Source organism: Bufo gargarizans, chromosome 11, assembly GCF_014858855.1.
Source record: "Bufo gargarizans isolate SCDJY-AF-19 chromosome 11, ASM1485885v1, whole genome shotgun sequence".
Taxonomy (NCBI): Eukaryota; Metazoa; Chordata; class Amphibia; order Anura; family Bufonidae; genus Bufo; species Bufo gargarizans.
Window position 1 is genome coordinate 9,624,249 of NC_058090.1, and position 19,425 is coordinate 9,643,673.

The 19,425-nt window shown below is 43.5% G+C and overlaps 1 protein-coding gene across 3 annotated transcripts in view; it reads right to left on the reverse strand.

Annotated features, from left to right (window-relative positions):
• Positions 1-488: 488 nt before the first annotated feature.
• Positions 489-19,425, reverse strand: part of CLMN (calmin) — a 93,044-nt gene continuing 74,107 nt past the window's right edge. For all 3 annotated transcript variants that reach the window (XM_044271899.1, XM_044271900.1, XM_044271901.1), the window contains exons 4-13: positions 19,284-19,367; positions 17,585-17,677; positions 15,083-15,273; positions 11,926-12,119; positions 9,459-9,541; positions 6,839-8,026; positions 6,091-6,254; positions 4,227-4,287; positions 3,880-3,935; positions 489-688 (exon numbers count right to left, since the gene is read on the reverse strand). In XM_044271899.1, the coding sequence (XP_044127834.1) occupies positions 502-688; positions 3,880-3,935; positions 4,227-4,287; positions 6,091-6,254; positions 6,839-8,026; positions 9,459-9,541; positions 11,926-12,119; positions 15,083-15,273; positions 17,585-17,677; positions 19,284-19,367 (2,301 nt within the window). In that variant the 3' untranslated portion in view covers positions 489-501. The remainder of the gene's footprint in view (positions 689-3,879; positions 3,936-4,226; positions 4,288-6,090; positions 6,255-6,838; positions 8,027-9,458; positions 9,542-11,925; positions 12,120-15,082; positions 15,274-17,584; positions 17,678-19,283; positions 19,368-19,425) is intronic.

Sequence of the window (19,425 nt, forward strand, 5' to 3'; positions counted from 1 at the left end):
TGGTTTCTTGAACATGACAATGAGTTCACTGTATTAAAATGGCCCCACAGTCACCAGATCTCCACCCAATAGAGCATCTTTGGGATGTGGTGGAACGGGAGCTTCGTGCCCTGGATGTGCATCCCTCAAATCTCCATCAACTGCAAGATGCTATCCTATCAATATGGGCCAACATTTCTAAAGAATGCTATCAGCACCTTGTGGAATCAATGCCACGTAGAATTAAGGCAGTTCTGAAGGCAAAAGGGGGTCCAACACCGTATTAGTATGGAGTTCCTAATAATTCTTTAGGTGAGTGTATAAAGGTAAAGCATTAAGAAATTACTAAACATTTTTTACCCAAAAGGCACAATACGACCTCCTCCTCACCCATGCATCCTTCCTGCTTATTTTTTGCATCATTATAATGAAGAAGCAGGTTGAGCTGTTATTGCTGGAGAACATGTTCAGTGCACCCATGGGCCCCTGTGAAATGACCCGACATCACCACAGGGACAGTCTTTACTCATTCTCTACAAAAAATGCAACTTTGCTCATATCCAGCTCAGGAAGGATCAGCAGGAAGTAGAAGAGGAGCCACAGGAATATGAGCGGGTAGTAGACGTCCGGGAACTGGCCACCGGAGGAGGGACGTCCAGAGCTCATGGCAAGTCTTCCAGGAACGGTGACTTCATTTAACCCTTCTTTCCTACAAAGAACATGAGGATGAGTTAATGATATCACATTGCAATGTACAAAATATGTCCCAGTCCTGTCCGTTGTGTGAAAAATGCACAAAATAGAGCTTGCTGCGATTTTCACGCAACGCAGAAGTGATGTGTGAAAATCACTGCTCATGTGCACAGCCCTATAAAAATTAATGGGTCCGGATTCAGTGCGGGTGCAATTCATTCAACTCACGCATTGCACCCGCGCTGAAAACTCGACCGTGTGAAAGGGGCCTAAGTTACACTCAGTATTATACTCCAGAGCTTCACTCACTATTCTGCTGGTGCAGTCACTGTGTACATACATTACTTATCCTATACTGATCCTGAGTTATATCCTGTATTATACTCCAGAGCTGCACTCACTATTCTGCTGGTGCAGTCACTGTGTACATACATTACTTATCCTGTACTGATCCTGAGTTACATCCTGTATTATACTCCAGAGCTGCACTCACTATTCTGCTGGTGGAGTCACTGTGTACATACATTACTTATCCTGTACTGATCCTGAGTTACATCCTGTATTATACTCCAGAGCTGCACTCACTATTCTGCTGGTGGGGTCACTGTGTACATACATTACTTATCCTGTACTGATCCTGAGTTACAGCCTGTATTATACTCCAGAGCTGCACTCACTATTCTGCTGGTGCAGTCACTGTGTACATACATTACTTATCCTGTACTGATCCTGAGTTACATCCTGTAGTATAATACAGGTGTAAATGTAAGCCTGCTGCCTGCGCCTCTTCATAACTCCGGCGGATCCTCTGCCTGCTTAGGGGTTTATTAAGACCAGTGTCTAAAATGTGGGTCCTAATAAATGTGCCCTTGGTATTTGAACACTGGGGTCAGACATTTGTCCGCTTGAGATTCCATATCAGAATGACAGGGGGAGCTAGTGAGTTACTTAGGAAAATGGATAAACCGATTCCTATCAGTAATGATGAATTAAAATCACAGGTGGATTAATGGCCTTCTCCACCTAACATCTAATATTCTCCTATTCAGACATGACCCGGAATCTGTAGAGGAGGATGGAGACACGGTGCATTTAGAAAGTCTTCAGACCCTTTCATTTTTTTTCATTTTTTTTATCCCGCTCATTGCGTTAATTCTGCACTCAGTCCCTCATAATGAAAAAGTGAGAACAGAATGTTTGAAATCTTTGACAATTTATTGAAGAGGAAAAGCTAAAATCTTGCATCGACAAGTGTTCAGCTCCTTTACTCAGGACTTGAAGCCCCTTTGGCAGTGATTACAGCCCCCAGTCTTCTTGAGGATGATGGACAAGGTTTCCTCACCTGGATTTGAGGATTTTCTGCCATTCTTCTCTGCAGATCCTCTCTAGATCTGTCAGGTTGGATGGGGACCATCGGTGGACAGCCATCTTCAGGTCTCTCTAGAGATGGTCTATTGGGTTCAAGTCAGGTCTCTGGCTCTCCTATGATCTCCTTACTGTGTGCTCAGGGTCAGTGTCTTGTTGGAAGGTGACCCTTCGGCCCAGTCTGAGCTCCAGAGAGCTCTGGGTCAGGTTTTCATTAAGAATATCTCTGTACCTTGCTTTCCCTCAACCCTAGTCAGTTTGCCTGTCCCAAGCTACCTCCACCATCCTTCACTGTAGAGATGGTATTGGGCAGGTGATGAGCAGCGACTGGTTTCCTCCAAATATGACGCGTAGAATTGAGGCCAAAAGTAAAATTTTTGGTTTCATCAGACCAGAGAATAATGTTTCTCCTGGTCTGAGTCCTTCAGGTGCTTTTTATTGCATATTCCAAGCATCTTTCATGTGTCTTTTACTGAGGAGAGGCTTCTTTCTGGCCACTCTGCCATAAAGCCCAGATTGGTGGAGGCTGCAGTGATGGTTGACCTTCTGGAAGTTCCTTCCATCTGCACACAGGATCTTTGGAGCTCAGCTAGAGTGACCATTGGGTTCTTGGTCACCTCTATCACAAGAACCTTCTCCCCTGATTACATACCTGAGTAGGATGGCCAACTTCAGGAAGAGTCCTGGTTGTTGCAAACCTCTTCCAGAATTATGGAGGCCACTGTGCTCCTGAGAACTTTCAGTGCAGTGTCCCCTTCTGCAGATCTGAGCCTCCACACAATCCAGAGCTCTACAGGCAGTTCTTTCCGCCTCATGGCTTGGTTTTTGCTCTGATATGCATTGTGAGACCTTATATGGACAGGGCTGCGTCTTTCCAAATCATGTTCAATCCACTGAATTTACCACAGGTGACTCCAGTCAAGGTGTAGAAACATCTCAGAGATGATCAAGAGAAATAGGAGGCCCCAGATCAAAGTGTCAAGTGCCATAGCAAAGGGTCTGAATACTTATGTCCATGTGAAATTTTAGTTTTTTCTTACCCCTATAAATATATACAATGACAAGGCCTCTTTCACACTACCGTTTTTTTTTCCGTTTTTTGCGCTCCGTAAACGGAACCATTCATTTCAATGGTTCCGCAAAAAAAACTGAATGTACTCCGTATGCAGTCCGTTTCCATATTTCCGTTTTTCCATTCCGTTGAAAGATAGAACATGTCCTATTATTGCCCGCAAATCACGTTCCGTGGCTCCATTCAAGTCAATGGGTCCGCAAAAAAAAAAAACACATACGGAAATGCATCCGTATGTCTTCCGTATCTGTTCCGTTTTTGTGGAACCATCTATTGAAAATGTTATGCCCAGCCCAATTTTTTCTATGTAATTACTGTATACTGTATATGACATACGGAAAAACGGAACGGAAATGGAAACACAACGGAAACAATAAAACGGAACAACGGATCAGTGAAAAATGGACCGCAAAACACTAAAATAGCCATACGGTAGTGTGAAAGAGACCTTAGGCTCCATTTACACGTCCGCAAATGGGTCCGCATCCGTTCCGCAATTTTGCGGAACGGGTGCGGACCCATTCATTTTCTATGGGGACGGAATGGATGCGAACAGCACACAGTGTGCTTTCCGCATCCGCAGGGTCCGCAAAAGATAGAACATGTCCTATTCTTGTCCGCAGCTGCGGACAAAAATAGGCATTTCTATAGGGGTGCCGGGCGGGTGTGTTGCGGATCCGCAATTTGCGGGTCCGCAACACACCGCGGACATGTGAATGGAGCCTTATCCGTACAAGAATTTGGACCTAATATTGAAGTAATATTCATACCTGGATCCTAAAAGCTGATCTCCTTCTCCGTTGACATTGTGATAAGCTGCAAAATTCTGGAAAACGAGGAGAGATTAATATTATTTTCATTTCGGGGAAAATCAGATAATGGCGATGTGATGACAGCGAGGAGCAGAACATGGAAGAGGAGATACAAAGTAACAAGGAATGTAACAATGATACAAGAAGTGACAATACCGCAGTAATGGACCGCCATTTATAATACTATACAGCCCATGTCATCTAGGGCAAGTTCACAACTGTATATTATAAATAGAAGGTCTGCAAGTGTCTGTGGGAAAGCCCCCCAAACCCAGCTCGGGCTGCAGTCTTCCCCCATTACTCACTGACTGTGCGGGAGCGTTCCGCTCTCCCCTCCTGTATGCTCGGCTCTCATTCTCTGTATCCCTGCAAGAGAATTGTAACATTAAAGAAAAGGTGCTTAATATATGGAACAGCTAGAGAACCTTCAAGGAGTCCTGGAAACAAAAACATGAGAGGTGCGTACAGCAGGATCCCCAGCAGCACAGAGTATTTCAGGAACGAAACGTGCAGAGCTTGTGGGAGGTGCAGGGTGTTCAGCAGCACAGAGTATTTCAGAGAAGGAATGTGCATAACTATATGGGGATGACAAAGTGGAAGGTGCAGGATGTTCAGCAGCACAGAGTATTTCAGAGAAGGAATGTGCATAACTATATGGGGATGACAAAGTGGAAGGTGCAGGATGTTCAGCAGCACAGAGTATTTCAGGAACAAAGCGTGCAGAGCTTGTGGGAGGCGCAGGGTCTTCAGCAGCACAGAGTATTTCAGAGAAGGAATGTGCATAACTATATGGGGATGACAAAGTGGAAGGTGCAGGATGTTCAGCAGCACAGAGTATTTCAGGAACAAAGCGTGCAGAGCTTGTGGGAGGTGCAGGGTCTTCAGCAGCACACAGTATTTCAGAGAAGGAATGTGCATAACTATATGGGGATGACAAAGTGGAAGGTGCAGGATGTTCAGCAGCACAGAGTATTTCAGGAACAAAGCATGCAGAGGTTGTGGGAGGTGCAGGGTCTTCAGCAGCACAGAGTATTTCAGAGAAGGAATGTGCATAACTATATGGGGATGACAAAGTGGAAGGTGCAGGATGTTCAGCAGCACAGAGCATTTCAGGAACAAAGCGTGCAGAGCTTGTGGGAGGCGCAGGGTCTTCAGCAGCACAGAGTATTTCAGAGAAGCAATGTACATAACTATATGGGGATGACAAAGTGGAAGGTGCAGGATGTTCAGCAGCACAGAGCGTTTCAGAAACAAAGCGTGCAGAGCTTGTGGGAGGCGCAGGTTCTTCAGCAGCACAGAGTATTTCAGAGAAGGAATGTGCATAACTATATGGGGATGACAAAGTGGAAGGTGCAGGATGTTCAGCAGCACAGAGTATTTCAGGAACAAAGCATGCAGAGGTTGTGGGAGGTGCAGGGTCTTCAGCAGCACAGAGTATTTCAGAGAAGAAATGTACATAACTATATGGGGATGACAAAGTGGAAGGTGCAGGATGTTCAGCAGCACAGAGCGTTTCAGAAACAAAGCGTGCAGAGCTTGTGGGAGGTGCAGGGTCTTCAGCAGCACAGAGTATTTCAGAGAAGGAATGTGCATAACTATATGGGGATGACAAAGTGGAAGGTGCAGGATGTTCAGCAGCACAGAGTATTTCAGGAACAAAGTATGCAGAGCTTGTGGGAGGTGTCGATCTGAAAGTTACAAAGTGGAAGGTGCAGGGTCTTCAGCACCACAGAGTATTTAGGGGAAGGAATGTGAATACCATATTGGGAGGGGGGTCACTATATGGGAGTTGCAAGGTGAAAAGTGCCAAGTCTCCAGCAGCACAGAGTATTTCAGGAAATTAATGTGCATACCATATGTTGGGGGGTGGGGTCACTCTATGTGTGTTATAAAGTGGAAAGTGCCAAGTCTCAAGCAGCACAGAGTATTTCAGGAAAGGAGTGTGCAGAACTTGTGGGAGGTCACTATCTGAAAGTTACAGAATAGAAGGAGCAGAATCTCCAGTTGCACAGTGTATGTCAGGGATGGCGTCTGCAGAAAATATGGGAGGTCACTGTGAAAGTTACAAAGTGGAAGGAGCAGAGTCTCCAGCAGAACAGAGTATTTCAGGAGAGGTGCCCCAATCTTTATCACAGAAACAGTATAAGCTGTAGCCGGACAGGATGTTACCTTGACAGGCACGACTCCTCGGTTTTGGCAGCTTGTTTGTCCGCTCTGTCCTCTTCCTCTGGTAAATCATCACTATCCTCCAGATCTACTCGTTTACAGACAAATTCTTCTCTTCTTAACCATTCCTCCTCCCGCTCCTCCTCTGAACTATCTGTACCATCATCCTGATGAAAGAAAACCAAGCAGAACTGAAATGATCCAGTAAGATGTGATGGGATATTACAACCTAAGCTGCACAGGCTGAAGGAACCCATATTGCAGAGAGTCAATGGACTCTAAGAATATTGAATCCGGTCATACCAGGGGCATCCTCCCAGAATAGAGGGCCTTCACAAAATCTAATTTGGCTTTCTTCCTTGTATGAAGACCCTTGAACTGCTGTCAACCCCCTTCCAAACTAAGACTAGCAGCAATAAAGACCCTATGTAGAGAGGAACAGCAGAATCCCCCTCAACCATGAGCCAGTTTTGGATTGGGACTTCATAACAAAGGCAGTTGGGGTTACTTTCTGAGGCCCCCAATCCATGGCCTCAGTGGTAGTATAGCCTACAAACAGGACACCACTCAACCATATTCAGAAATATGGGTGCAGCCAAGAGACTAAATCATCAGGAACCTCAGTTATGGAATTTGCTTGGTTGATTCCTTAACATTCTGCTTTCCGACCTTGGAAACTGGTTCCTAATAATACCAAAGATCACAGAACATTCAAGAACATTAATGAAGATCGAACCTTAAATAAAATTACCTGAAATGTTCTGTTATAGCCAGGACCGAAGAAGAAACCGCGGCTCGAGACATCCCTAGTACCTTGAGCTATTGATCCATTTATCACCTGTGAATTTGTTTTTACATAATTTACATCCAGAACAGAGTCCTCCAGACCTATAATCATCTCATGAGACTCTTCTAGTGAAGTATCGCTTCCTGTGGACTCTGTGTCCAAGTAGACTCCACTACTGAGAGTCTCATTGTCACCTCCTTGTTCCTCGGATGAAACATCAAAAGTGAAGGACTTTTCCAGGAGGCTATCCGGACAGTTGTCAGAGAAGGCTTGCAAAACGTCTGCAATGGGGACGCTGTAATGAGGATAATAGAATAAATCATGAGGGATGATGGAAATCTTTGGTGGATGTGGGCTGTCAGTCTCATCTCCATGTGGTTCACTGTCTGAAGACTGGACATAACCATCGTTCCCATTTCCTTTATAGGCTTGGAAGACTGTCAGCTGCTTGGTGTGGTTGTCCACTGGACTATTTTGATGAGGGACATACTTGTAGGCGTCATCGTCTTCACTCGTCTTAGGAGAAGTCACTATTTCTGAGGTCACTCGTGGCTTTAGTTGACTGTAGTCAACTTGTGTCTGATAAAATATGTCATTGGGCTCTTTATCGGAAATAGAAGAGAACGGTGAAGATGATTCGCTATTATTGGCATCCCTGAAGCTTGAATTAGAGTTGGGTTGGACACTTTTCAAAGAGGCCACGTGAGGATGAGCATTTTTTCCATTCATCACGTTGAAGGAGTCAACTGGACCTTCATTCTCTCCTTCACCATTTATAGTCTTGACATCAGGTCCACCAGGAATTTTCCTGGTCACGTCAGATCTTGGGGACTTTTCTAGTCTCCGTAAGACGCCATCTAACTTGAATCCACTGGCTTCCATTTTTATCTCTTGCCTAAGCGTCTTCTCGGTTGGGATCTGGAATGGATTTTTCGCACTTTTCTCCAAACTCAGCTTATCATCCCATGAGATATCTACTTCAGCATAGTCGTGTGTCTCCGGTGGTGTGAGAGGCCTTGTCTGAAGTTCTACTGTGTAGCCTTTATCTTCATCTCTACTGACAGTAATAATTTTACCTTCCTCCTCGGTTGGCCCATCTTTATACCGCACATATGTCATTTCCAGGGGAGCTTCTTCATTTGTGAAATCATCCTGAAGTTAAGGCAGAGAAAGATCAGGAGAAAAATTCAAGTTCTAAGTGATCCTGAAGAAGCTACCTGAATGGCATCCCATGAATATTCAATAAGGATTATGCCCATGACCAGCCCTGAATACATATGTAATGCTAAAGGCTGATTGGCCTGCCAGGTGACCTCGCGGTAACGGTTGACCACCACTGAATGCGATTGGTTAAAGCACTCACTGAACATGTGTACAAGCTCCTCCCCACAGTCTCATTTAAAGGAGGGGCACACCCATAGTCTCCAATCCATCTAATGGATATAGGCTCAATAGGAGACTAAAGAAATTAGCCATTGCCATGTTGAGCAGGGCCAGCATACAAAATGTTGTATTGCAGGCTGGCCACTATTCATTAGCTACTCTCCATATTGGATAACAGAGGGAGTCCTAGGAAGGGGACTACGTGTCCTAATAAGGAATGCGGTTGCCTTAAAGGGGTATTCCCATCTCGACCATTTATGGCATATCCTAGTCAATGTCAGATAGATGGAAGGAGGCCATGCATGTGCGGTTGCTTGGAGGCTGTCCCTCCACATCAGGGGTCCATTCTAGAGATAGGAGTGGGTCTGAGAGGTGGGACCTGCACCTATTTGACACTGACGACATATATTAGCAATAGGCCATCAATACCCCAGAAGGGAATATCCTTTTAAATTAAACCAATGATCAGATTGATTAAGGGCTTTTCTGGGACTGTAATATTGATGATCTATCCTTAGGAATGATACCGCAGCGCTGCTCCCCCTCAGTGAATTTTTTGGCCCATATGTGGAGCCATGCACTGTAATGGGTCAGAAAAAAACGGAAATAACTTTGTGTGCATTCCGTTTCCTTATGGCCGTTCTGTAAATAAAAATAGAACATGTCCTATTCTCCTGTTTTACAGACAAGAATAAGCATTGTTACAAGGGATCCGCATTAAAAAAACGGAAGCAATACGGATGTCACACGGACGTCATCCGTATTTTTAGCGTACTGCAAGATACATACGGTCGCGTGCATAAGCCCTTAACCTTTACTACCCATACTACTGCGCAGTGCTGGTTCTGTGACTTCCCAAACGTAGCCGCCTGTTCAGACAGCTGATTGGAGTCAGACCAGCAGCGGTCCGATATTAATGACCTATCCTAAGGATGCACCATCAATAATCAGCAGCCAGTGATGACATAGAGCTGGATTAGTACCCTGTGGACCTGGCACCGCAGTTAGGGTGTATGCACACACAACAAAGTTCTTGCAATTCATCTAAATAGGGCTTGCAAAAGTCCATGCACCCGCTGCAGAAAGAAGCCCTTCCAGATGAATATAGCTACTAATATACTATCTATAGTTACTTTTTGAAACATTGTGATACAGTAAAAAAAACAAAAACAAACAAACAAAAAAGAGATCGGTAACTCACCGGGGCAAGTTCTGGAAAGTGCTCAAGAAACTGTGCGACATAGGTCATTATCGAGTGTTCATCAGGAGAGGCCACCATGACGTCTACAAGCAAACCAAATGTGAAGGTAAGTGATGGGTCACTTAAGCCCCTTTCAGACTGGCGAGTTCAACACATCGGACCTGTGGCGTGAGTATGCGGCAGATCCTGTCCTGAACTACCAGCACTGATTGGGTCGCATTGCATTATATTGATTTATGATGCTACGTAACCCTTAGGCCTCTTTCAGACGGACGTTGGGTGAGTTGCGGGAACATGCGCGATTTTTCAGCGCAAATGCAAAACATTGCAATGCGTTTTGCACGCGCGTGAGAAAAATCGGCATGTTTGGTACCCAAACCCGAACTTCTTCACAGAAGTTCAGGTTTGGGATCGGGGTTCTGTAGATTGTATTATTTTCCGTTATAACATGGTTATAAGTGAAAATTATATGAATACAGAATGCATAGTACAATAGCGCTGAAGGGGTTAAAAAAAAATAAAACATTTTTTTAACTCACCTTAATCCACTTGATCGCGCAACCGGCATCTCTTCTGTCTCTTTCTTTGCTGATTGCAGTCAAAGGACCTGTGGTGACGTCACTACGGTCATCACATGGTCCGTCACATGATCTTTTACCATGGTGATGGATCATGTGATGACCGGAGTGACGTCACCACAGGTCCTGTTCCTGCACACAGCACAGAACGAAGACAGAAGAGATGACGGCTGCGTGGATAAGGGGGGTGAAATAATTTTTTATTTTTTTTTAACCCCTCCAGCGCTATTGTACTATGCATTCTGTATTCAGAATGCTATTATTTTCCCTTATAACCATGTTATAAGGGAAAATAATAAAATGATTGGGTCTCCATCCCGATCGTCTCCTAGCAACCGTGCGTGAAAATCGCACCGCATCCGCACTTGCTTGCGATTTTCACGCAGCCCCATTCACTTCTATGGGGCCTGAGTTGAGTGGAAAACGCACAATATAGAACATGCTGCGATTTTCACGCAACGCACAAGTGATGCGTGAAAATAACCACTCGTGTGCACAGCCCCATAGAAATGAATGGGTCCAGATTCAGTGCGGGTGCAATGCGTTTACATCACGCATTGCACCCGCGCGGTATACTCGCCCGTGTGAAAGGGGCCTTAGGGCGGATGCTGTGCGGATAATCCACTGCGTAATAGAGAGCCAAGCCCCGTTCCGGACAGCAGAGACACGAAGCAGTAACATGACTGATAAGGCTCCGTGCCTCTCTGTGATCTTTTTACTACAAAATCACGGTGACAACTTTATCTCACTGTGATTTTGTAGTAAAACGGTCACAGAGCGGCACGGAGCCTTATCAGTCATGTTACTGCTCCGTGTCTCCGCTGTCCGGAACGGGGCTTGGCTCTCTTTCACGCAGCGGATTACCCGCACGGCATCCGCTCGTGTGAAAGAGCCCGTACAGTTCTGGAACGTATCGGATAACACTGACAGCATTCTCACGCTGCGAGTACAATGCGTTGAACTTGCTCGTCTGAAAGGGGCCTTAGGCGTCAACATCAATGACTGTAGCATGAGGTGAAAATAAAACTACAAACCTATGTGACAATGCAAGTGGAAAAAAGTTTACATTCCCTGACAGCAAGCAGAAATCTTGAAAATAGTAAAGAATTAAAACACAAAGGGAGTGGGACAGATTTACTTTTGTAAATGTGCCAGTTTAAAAAAAAAAAGAAATTGGTTCTAAAAACGGGCAGACTGGCTTCTCCTTTGCCATTTAACAAGGGTTTTGGCCACTTTTCTAACCTTTTTACGCCTCGCCCGACAAGACGTGGCCTAGCGGAAATAAGGTGAGGCTACACTGTCTTTTTAGACAGTATTAGTATTCCCCAAAGTCTGTTAGAGAGTCACAGTTATTTACAGGTAGAATCATTTAAAGGGATTATCCCATGATTAATGTGAAAAATGAAAATCGGACATCACATAGGACACGACCATTTACGGGGGGGGGGGGGGGGTGTAAATTGAAATGGCAACCCCCCCCCCCACCCTACTGTTAAAGGCATACTGTGATATAGTTGACTATAGAGAGATGAAGCTCTAATTTCCCGCGGCCCTGCCACCGCCCCAACTTGTCTCTAGGTCACGCCGCCTAAGGCAATGGCCTCATTGGCGGTGCACCCTTGCATTAGGATACAATATGTCACAGTCTAGACCAGGGATGCTCAACTTGCGATCCTCCAGCTGTTGCCAAACTACAATTCCTAACATGCCTGGACAGCCTAAGGGCATGCTGGGAGTTATAGGGGGCCACAGGTTGAGCATCCCTGGACTCTAGAGGAGCCCCCATTGTCAGACTGATAGGGCAGTATATGCTTGGACACGCACGGCCCATTATACTCTATGGGACACAAGGAAAGAGACTCATTTGTATAGTTTACACTGCACTTTACCCTCTGGCTCCAGAAGCCGCGGAATGTTAAGGCTCTTCTTGGCGATGCTAAAGGCGTCTTCAAGATTTTCCCTGGTTGATCTCTCCAGTGCCTTCCTCATGTCCACCAAGCTGGAATCTATGGCTTTAATAATAGCAAGGAATGCAAGTCCGCTTTTCCAGCTGCTGGCAAAGTCCTGCACCGCGACCCCGTACCTTAGTAGAGCAGAGGGGGTTACATGGATTTACTAATGACCGGACATCACATTCCTAGAAGGTTCCAGAAATAATTAACGCAAGATCTTACAACACTTAAGGGTGTATCAGCCCGATTTAGCGTTACTTCCCATCAGTCGCCGGCTCGCTAGCGGAGGAGACCTCTGCTATTACATAAAGCGATCTCCTCCTCAGTATAGGGAGAAGCGACCGTTATAACATTGCTCTTCCCTATACTGGATCATTATTTTCCGGGAGCAGATTGTAATTAGAAAGTAATAACTTCGGCTGATCGGAGCCAATACATTCTAATACTGCTCGTTCCGTACAGTATTGAAACAAAGTTTTATGCGAATCGACTTCGGATGTTTCATCCGAAGTTGTTTCGCTCATCCCTAGTTGCAACGTTACTGCGAACACTCATTAGCAATCATCTGCAGAAGAATCGGCAGGTGTAATACACCCTTAAGACATTCCAGGGCCACCCACCGTCAGCACTTATCTGCAGAAAATACTGAACGCAATGTTCCACGGACTCAAGGATTTAATGAACAAGGTTCTAAGTGAATATTACAAGCTCGGCGCTTTGTCTTAAGTCTCATTTGCATTCTAAGCTGGAAGCAGAACAGTCACTTCACCAGAAAGGAGGTAGTTATTATGCTGCATATATTACAACTGGAGACCCCACTGATTGTGAAATCACTAATTACTACATAGATAATATTCATTCATCTGCCACCAGAGTATTATTAACACGATTAAAGAGCAGCTCCATCCACAATTCAATACTGCACTAAACCTACTGTAGTAATGGACTCCTATGTACATAAATATAACTACTATAATACTGCTCCTATGTACAAGAATATATCTACTATAATACTGCTCCTATGTACAAGAATATAACTACTATAATACTGCTCCCTGTGTACAAGACTATAACTACTATAATACTGCTCCTATGTACAGGAATATAACTACTATAATACTGCTCCTATGTACAAGAATATAACTACTATAATACTGCCTCCTATGTACAAGAATATAACTACTATATTACTGCTCCCTGTGTACAAGACTATAACTACTATAATACTGCTCCTATGTACAGGAATATATCTACTATAATACTGCTCCTATGTACAAGAATATAACTACTATAATACTGCCTCCTATGTACAAGAATATAACTACTATAATACTGCTCCTATGTACAGGAATATATCTACTATAATACTGCTCCTATGTACAAGAATATAACTACTATAATACTGCTTCTATGTACATGAATATAACTACTATAATACTGCTCCCTGTGTACAAGACTATAACTACTATAATACTGCTCCTATGTACAGGAATATAACTACTATAATACTGCTCCTATGTACAAGAATATAACTACTATAATACTGCCTCCTATGTACAAGAATATAACTACTATAATACTGTCTCCTATGTATAATAATATATCTACTATAATACTGCTCCTATATACAAGAATATAACTACTATAATACTGCTCCTATGTACAAGAATATGACTACTATAATACTGCCTCCTATGTACAAGAATATAACTACTATAATACTGCTCCTATGTACAAGAATATAACTACTATAATACTGCTCCTATGTACAGGAATATAACTACTATAATACTGCTCCTATGTACAGGAATATAACTACTATAATACTGCTTCTATGTACAAGAATATAACTACTATAATACTGCTCCTATGTACAAGAATATAACTACTATAATACTGCTCCTATGTACAAGAATATAACTACTATAATACTGCTCCTATGTACAGGAATATAACTACTATAATACTGCTTCTATGTACATGAATATAACTACTATAATACTGCTCCCTGTGTACAAGACTATAACTACTATAATACTGCTTCTATGTACAAGAATATAACTACTATAATACTGCTCCTATGTACATGAATATAACTACTATAATACTGCTTCTATGTACAAGAATATAACTACTATAATACTGCCTCCTATGTACAAAAATATAACTACTATAATACTGCCTCCTATGTACAAGAATATAACTACTATAATACTGCCTCCTATGTACAAGAATATAACTACTATAATACTGCTCCTATGTACAGGAATATAACTACTATAATACTGCCTCCTATGTACAAGAATATAACTACTATAATACTGCCTCCTATGTACAAGAATATAACTACTATAATACTGCCTCCTATGTACAAGAATATAACTACTATAATACTGCCTCCTATGTACAAGAATATAACTACTATAATACTGCCTCCTATGTATAAGAATATAACTACTATAATACTGCCCCTATGTACAAGAATATATCTACAATAATACTGCTCCTATGTACAAGAATATAACTACTATAATACTGCTCCTATTTACAAGAATATAACTACTATAATACTGCCTCCTATGTATAAGAATATAACTACTATAATACTGTCTCCTATGTACAAGAATATAACTACTATAATACTGCTCCTATGTACAAGAATATAACTACTATAATACTGCCTCCTATGTACAAGAATATAACTACTATAATACTGCTCCTATGTACAAGAATATAACTACTATAATACTGCCTCCTATGTACAAGAATATAACTACTATAATACTGCTCCTATGTACAGGAATATAACTACTATAATACTGCTCCTATTTACAAGAATATAACTACTATAATACTGCTCCTATATACAGGGATATAACTACTATAATACTGCCTCCTGTGTACAAGAATATAACTACTATAATACTGCTCCTATGTACAAGAACATTACTAGCTCTACCCACTAGTGATATGACATCTGCTGATGGTCCCTGGAATAACTGGGACCAGTAAGGTGTTATCGTTGATGATTTGTCAGGAGACTCTGCGGCCGTTGACGCCTATAATAACAGATCAGCCGTGGCTCAGTTCTTACTTTCGCGTCCTTTGCTGAACCCAGTTGAGAAGAGCTTTGATCGCTCTGCGTTGATCCCTAATTGAAACGGACATACTCTTCTCGGTGCTCGGCGTGCTGGGATGAGACGTGTCAGACTCGCTCCCGCTGGGCAGTGAGGACAGGCTGGAAGAGGACGACATTCTATTTAGATTCCCTGTGAGTTCTTTAATCTGCAGGAAAAAAAAAAATGCAAGGACTGTTACTGCATGACCGACACAAGGGAACGACACAATGTAACACCGCCAAAATGTAAGAAAATGCAGATCACTGAGAGCTTTAAAAAAATGCAATAGTCACAAGGCAGATACAGTAACTGACTGCACCCCCCCTCCCCCCCGGGGCAACAACCTGACAGGTGTACAACCCACCAAGGACTGAAAGGAGAGTCACGAGGAGTGGGGAACTATGTCTAGTGTACCTTCTTGTTATATCTGAGATGGCTATCCAAAAGAGAAAGAACCTGGCCAAACCTTTTTTTACCCCCCATTACCACTTGAGGGGGCATTAAGTGGGTGTCACTCTAGGATGTCATGATACAAATTGGTTTGTCCCAGTAATGGGGACTTATACTGGACAGGATTACCGTTGTTCTGGTGTAAATCAAAGTCATTGGGAAAAATGAAGGGGAAAATCCATGACAGATGGGCGCTGCTGCGGTGGAGGGGTCACAGCTTACGTGCAAAAAAAAACCAAAACAGCACTCGAATTCATTAATCCGCAGTCAAGTAAAATACCAGCAAAAAAAGACCCAAAACAAAACAAGAGTGCTGGCGCATTTTGGTCACAGTCCTTATTTACAGACTGTTATCTGAAATGCATCACGATTATGGGTCTAATGGTGACACTCAAATTCTCCCTTTGGGTCTCTGAAGTCCTTTGTCATGCTCCGCCCCCCTTAGACCCTGCGCTAGGCATGACACATTCCTTTAACATTCAGATGAAGTCATCTGTATCAGCTCCATATTTTCTAATAGGAGTCAATAGAGCCTGAACAAACTATATAGCATCCATTTTGTTCTGCATTTGTGGCTGACCAATGGGAATAAAGCTTAAAGGAGTTGTCCAGGATTTTACTATACATGGCTTATCCTCAATATCTGATAGACAGGGGTCTGGCACCCTGCACCCCGCCGATTCAGAGTTGTTTTGGCGATGCAACTACACAGCGCCATCCATTGGGTTGTGGACAGAGCTGATTACTGCAGCAGTGCTCCCATTCGCTTCAATGGGAGCAGCGCTGCAGTTACAAGCTCTGTCCACTGTGCAGTGGGCGGCGCTGTGCAGGTCCAGAGCCAACTTCCGACACCAATGCTACTTTGGCAAGATGCCGCGTGTCGGACCCCTGACCATCAGTAATTGATGGCCTGTCCTCAGAATAGACCATCAATAACAAAATGCTGAACAACCCTTTTAAAGGGTTTGTCCATTTTATGCAAATAGAGCTTAAAGGGGCTATGTCATGATTGATGTTAAAAAAAAAAATCTGACATCATATAGTACATGGTAACCTCTTTCTAACAAAGCTAGAACCAGCCCTGGACCTCACATGGATCCAGAGATCTCCCCATTCATTGCTCCAATTGTTCTACTAGATTTATTTCATGCTGGCAGCTCAGGGGGTGTGTCCTTTCTCAGGGGGCGTGTCCTTTCTCAGGGGGGCGTGTCCTTTCTCAGGGGGGGGTGTCCTTTCTCAGGGGGGGTGTCCTTTCTCAGGGGGTGTGTTCTTTCTGATACAGCTCTTTCCCTGTAACTGCCACAGTTTCTAACAGATTTAAACTGAGCGTGTGCGACCATCTCAGTGAGGTGGACAAGAAATAAGGAAGACAACAAACAGCAGGTGGCGCTATACAGATAGATTTTATTGAATAACTCAGTGGCTATGCTAAATTTTTAATTACATGCAATTACAAAAGTATTCAGATCCAGGTGCTGGTTTGAAAAACATTTTAGTGGCACAACCCTTTAATCATTGCGTAATGAAAAATTCCGCAGCCTTTTAATTTTTCACCGGTTTTAAGAGTTCTGGTTCCTGTCAGGGAATTGGGACATACGTATTTCCATTCACTGGCGGAAAACCTAGCCTGGCCTTATACCTCTCACAGCAGAGGGTTTGTTATTATCGTATCCATTCTATACGATCTCCAGATTGATAACAGTTTACCTGCACTGATACATTGTAACAAACACTCAGGGCGGGGAGAAATGTGCGCAGCCGATGTGATTAGCTCACAGAGGATAGTCTAGCCCTGATGCAACTGTAACAAACCCTCAGCCATAAAAGTATTAGTTCTGTACAGATTTTCAGATCCTGGACGCAAACAGAGATATTTCCTTTTTGCTGACAGCAAGCAGAGATGTTGAAAGCGGTAGAGAATTGTAACACAAAGTCTATTGTAAATCTGCAGAAGGTTTCATTATATGAGGATTAGGCAGAAAACCGGATGTAATATAAAAAGGGCTAAAGTGAAGCCTGGGATCTACCTGCAGGAAGAGGATTATGTTCCAGATCAGGCCCAGAACCAGCGATGGGTTTCCATCCGCGATTTCGGCAGCGTCAATGCTGACCAGCTTCACCTGCAGGAGACATAGTCTATGAGGTCATTACAAGAAACAGACAAACATTCATGGAAAATCCTGATGTCACCAAACCGAAGGTATCCTGAGACGCCAGCGCCGGCCGCAGCCTCACAATGACCCTTTATAACGAGCCGCGGGTCAAAACACCAACTACAAAGTCCAGAGCCGCCTCAACAAGCCTCCGTAATCTGGAACGCGTCCACAGCCCAGGCTCAAACATTTATTCCGAATCAAGGAGGCCGTAAACCTCATAAATCCGATTAGTGAAAAGTCAGCAGCGCTCACAGCGAGGGGTCAGTGCACAGAAAGCATGAACTCAATGAGTGATCTGCGGGGGGATACTACACGACAGACCCTCATCATAGTGCAGCCTCACCTCTGTACACTAATATCTGACAATCTACAGGAACAGCAGTTATTCAGATACATCCTGTACTATACTCCAGAGCTGCACTCACTATTCTGCTGGTGGAGTCACTGTGTACATACATTACTTATCCTGTACTGATCCTGAGTTACATCCTGTATTATACTCCAGAGCTGCACTCACTATTCTGCTGGTGGAGTCACTGTGTACATACATTACTTATCCTGTACTGATCCTGAGTTACATCCTGTATTATACTCCAGAGCTGCACTCACTATTCTGCTGGTGCAGTCATTGTGTACATACATTACTTATCCTGTACTGGTCCTGAGTTACATCCTGTATTATACTCCAGAGCTGCACTCACTATTCTGCTGGTGGAGTCACTGTGTACATACATTACATTACTCATCCTGTATTGATACTGAGTTACATCCTGTATTATACTCCAGAGCTGCACTCACTATTCTGCTGGTGGAGTCACTGTGTACATACATTACATTACTCATCCTGTACTGATCCTGAGTTACATCCTGTATTATACTCCAGAGCTGCACTCACTATTCTGCTGGTGCAGTCACTGTGTACATACATTACTTATCCTGTACTGGTCCTGAGTTACATCCTGTATTATACTCCAGAGCAGCGCTCACTATTCTGCTGGTGCAGTCACTGTGTACATACATTACTTATCCTGTACTGATCCTGAGTTACATCCTGTATTATACTCCAGAGCTGCACTCACTATTCTGCTGGTGCAGTCACTGTGTACATACATTACATTACTAATTCTGTACTGATCCTGAGTTACATCCTGTATTATACCCCAGAGCTGCACTCAGTATTCTGCTGGTGCAGTCACTGTGTATATACATTACATTACTAATTCTGTACTGATCCTGAGTTACATCCTGTATTATACCCCAGAGCTGCACTCAGTATTCTGCTGGTGCAGTCACTGTGTACATACATTACATTACTTATCCTGTACTGATCCTGAGTTACATCCTGTTTATACTCCAGAGCTGCACTCACTATTCTGCTGGTGCACTCACTGTGTACATACATTACTTATTCTGTACTGATCCTGAGTTACATCCTGTATTATACTCCAGAGCTGCACTCACTATTCTGCTGGTGCAGTCACTGTGTACATACATTACATTACTTTTGTACACTCAACCTGCAGGAGACCATTAAAGCCAGACGTCAGATGACCGCAGAGCTGACACTCACGTTGCTGTCTTCTAAGAACTTCAGTGCTTTGGCGATGTTGTTCAGACGGAAGATCCGATGCGCCGATGACTTGTACTCGTGGAGCTGGAAACAGACAGAGAGTAGGATGAGACAGTCGACTAGAGGAGCTTCTATCAGACTG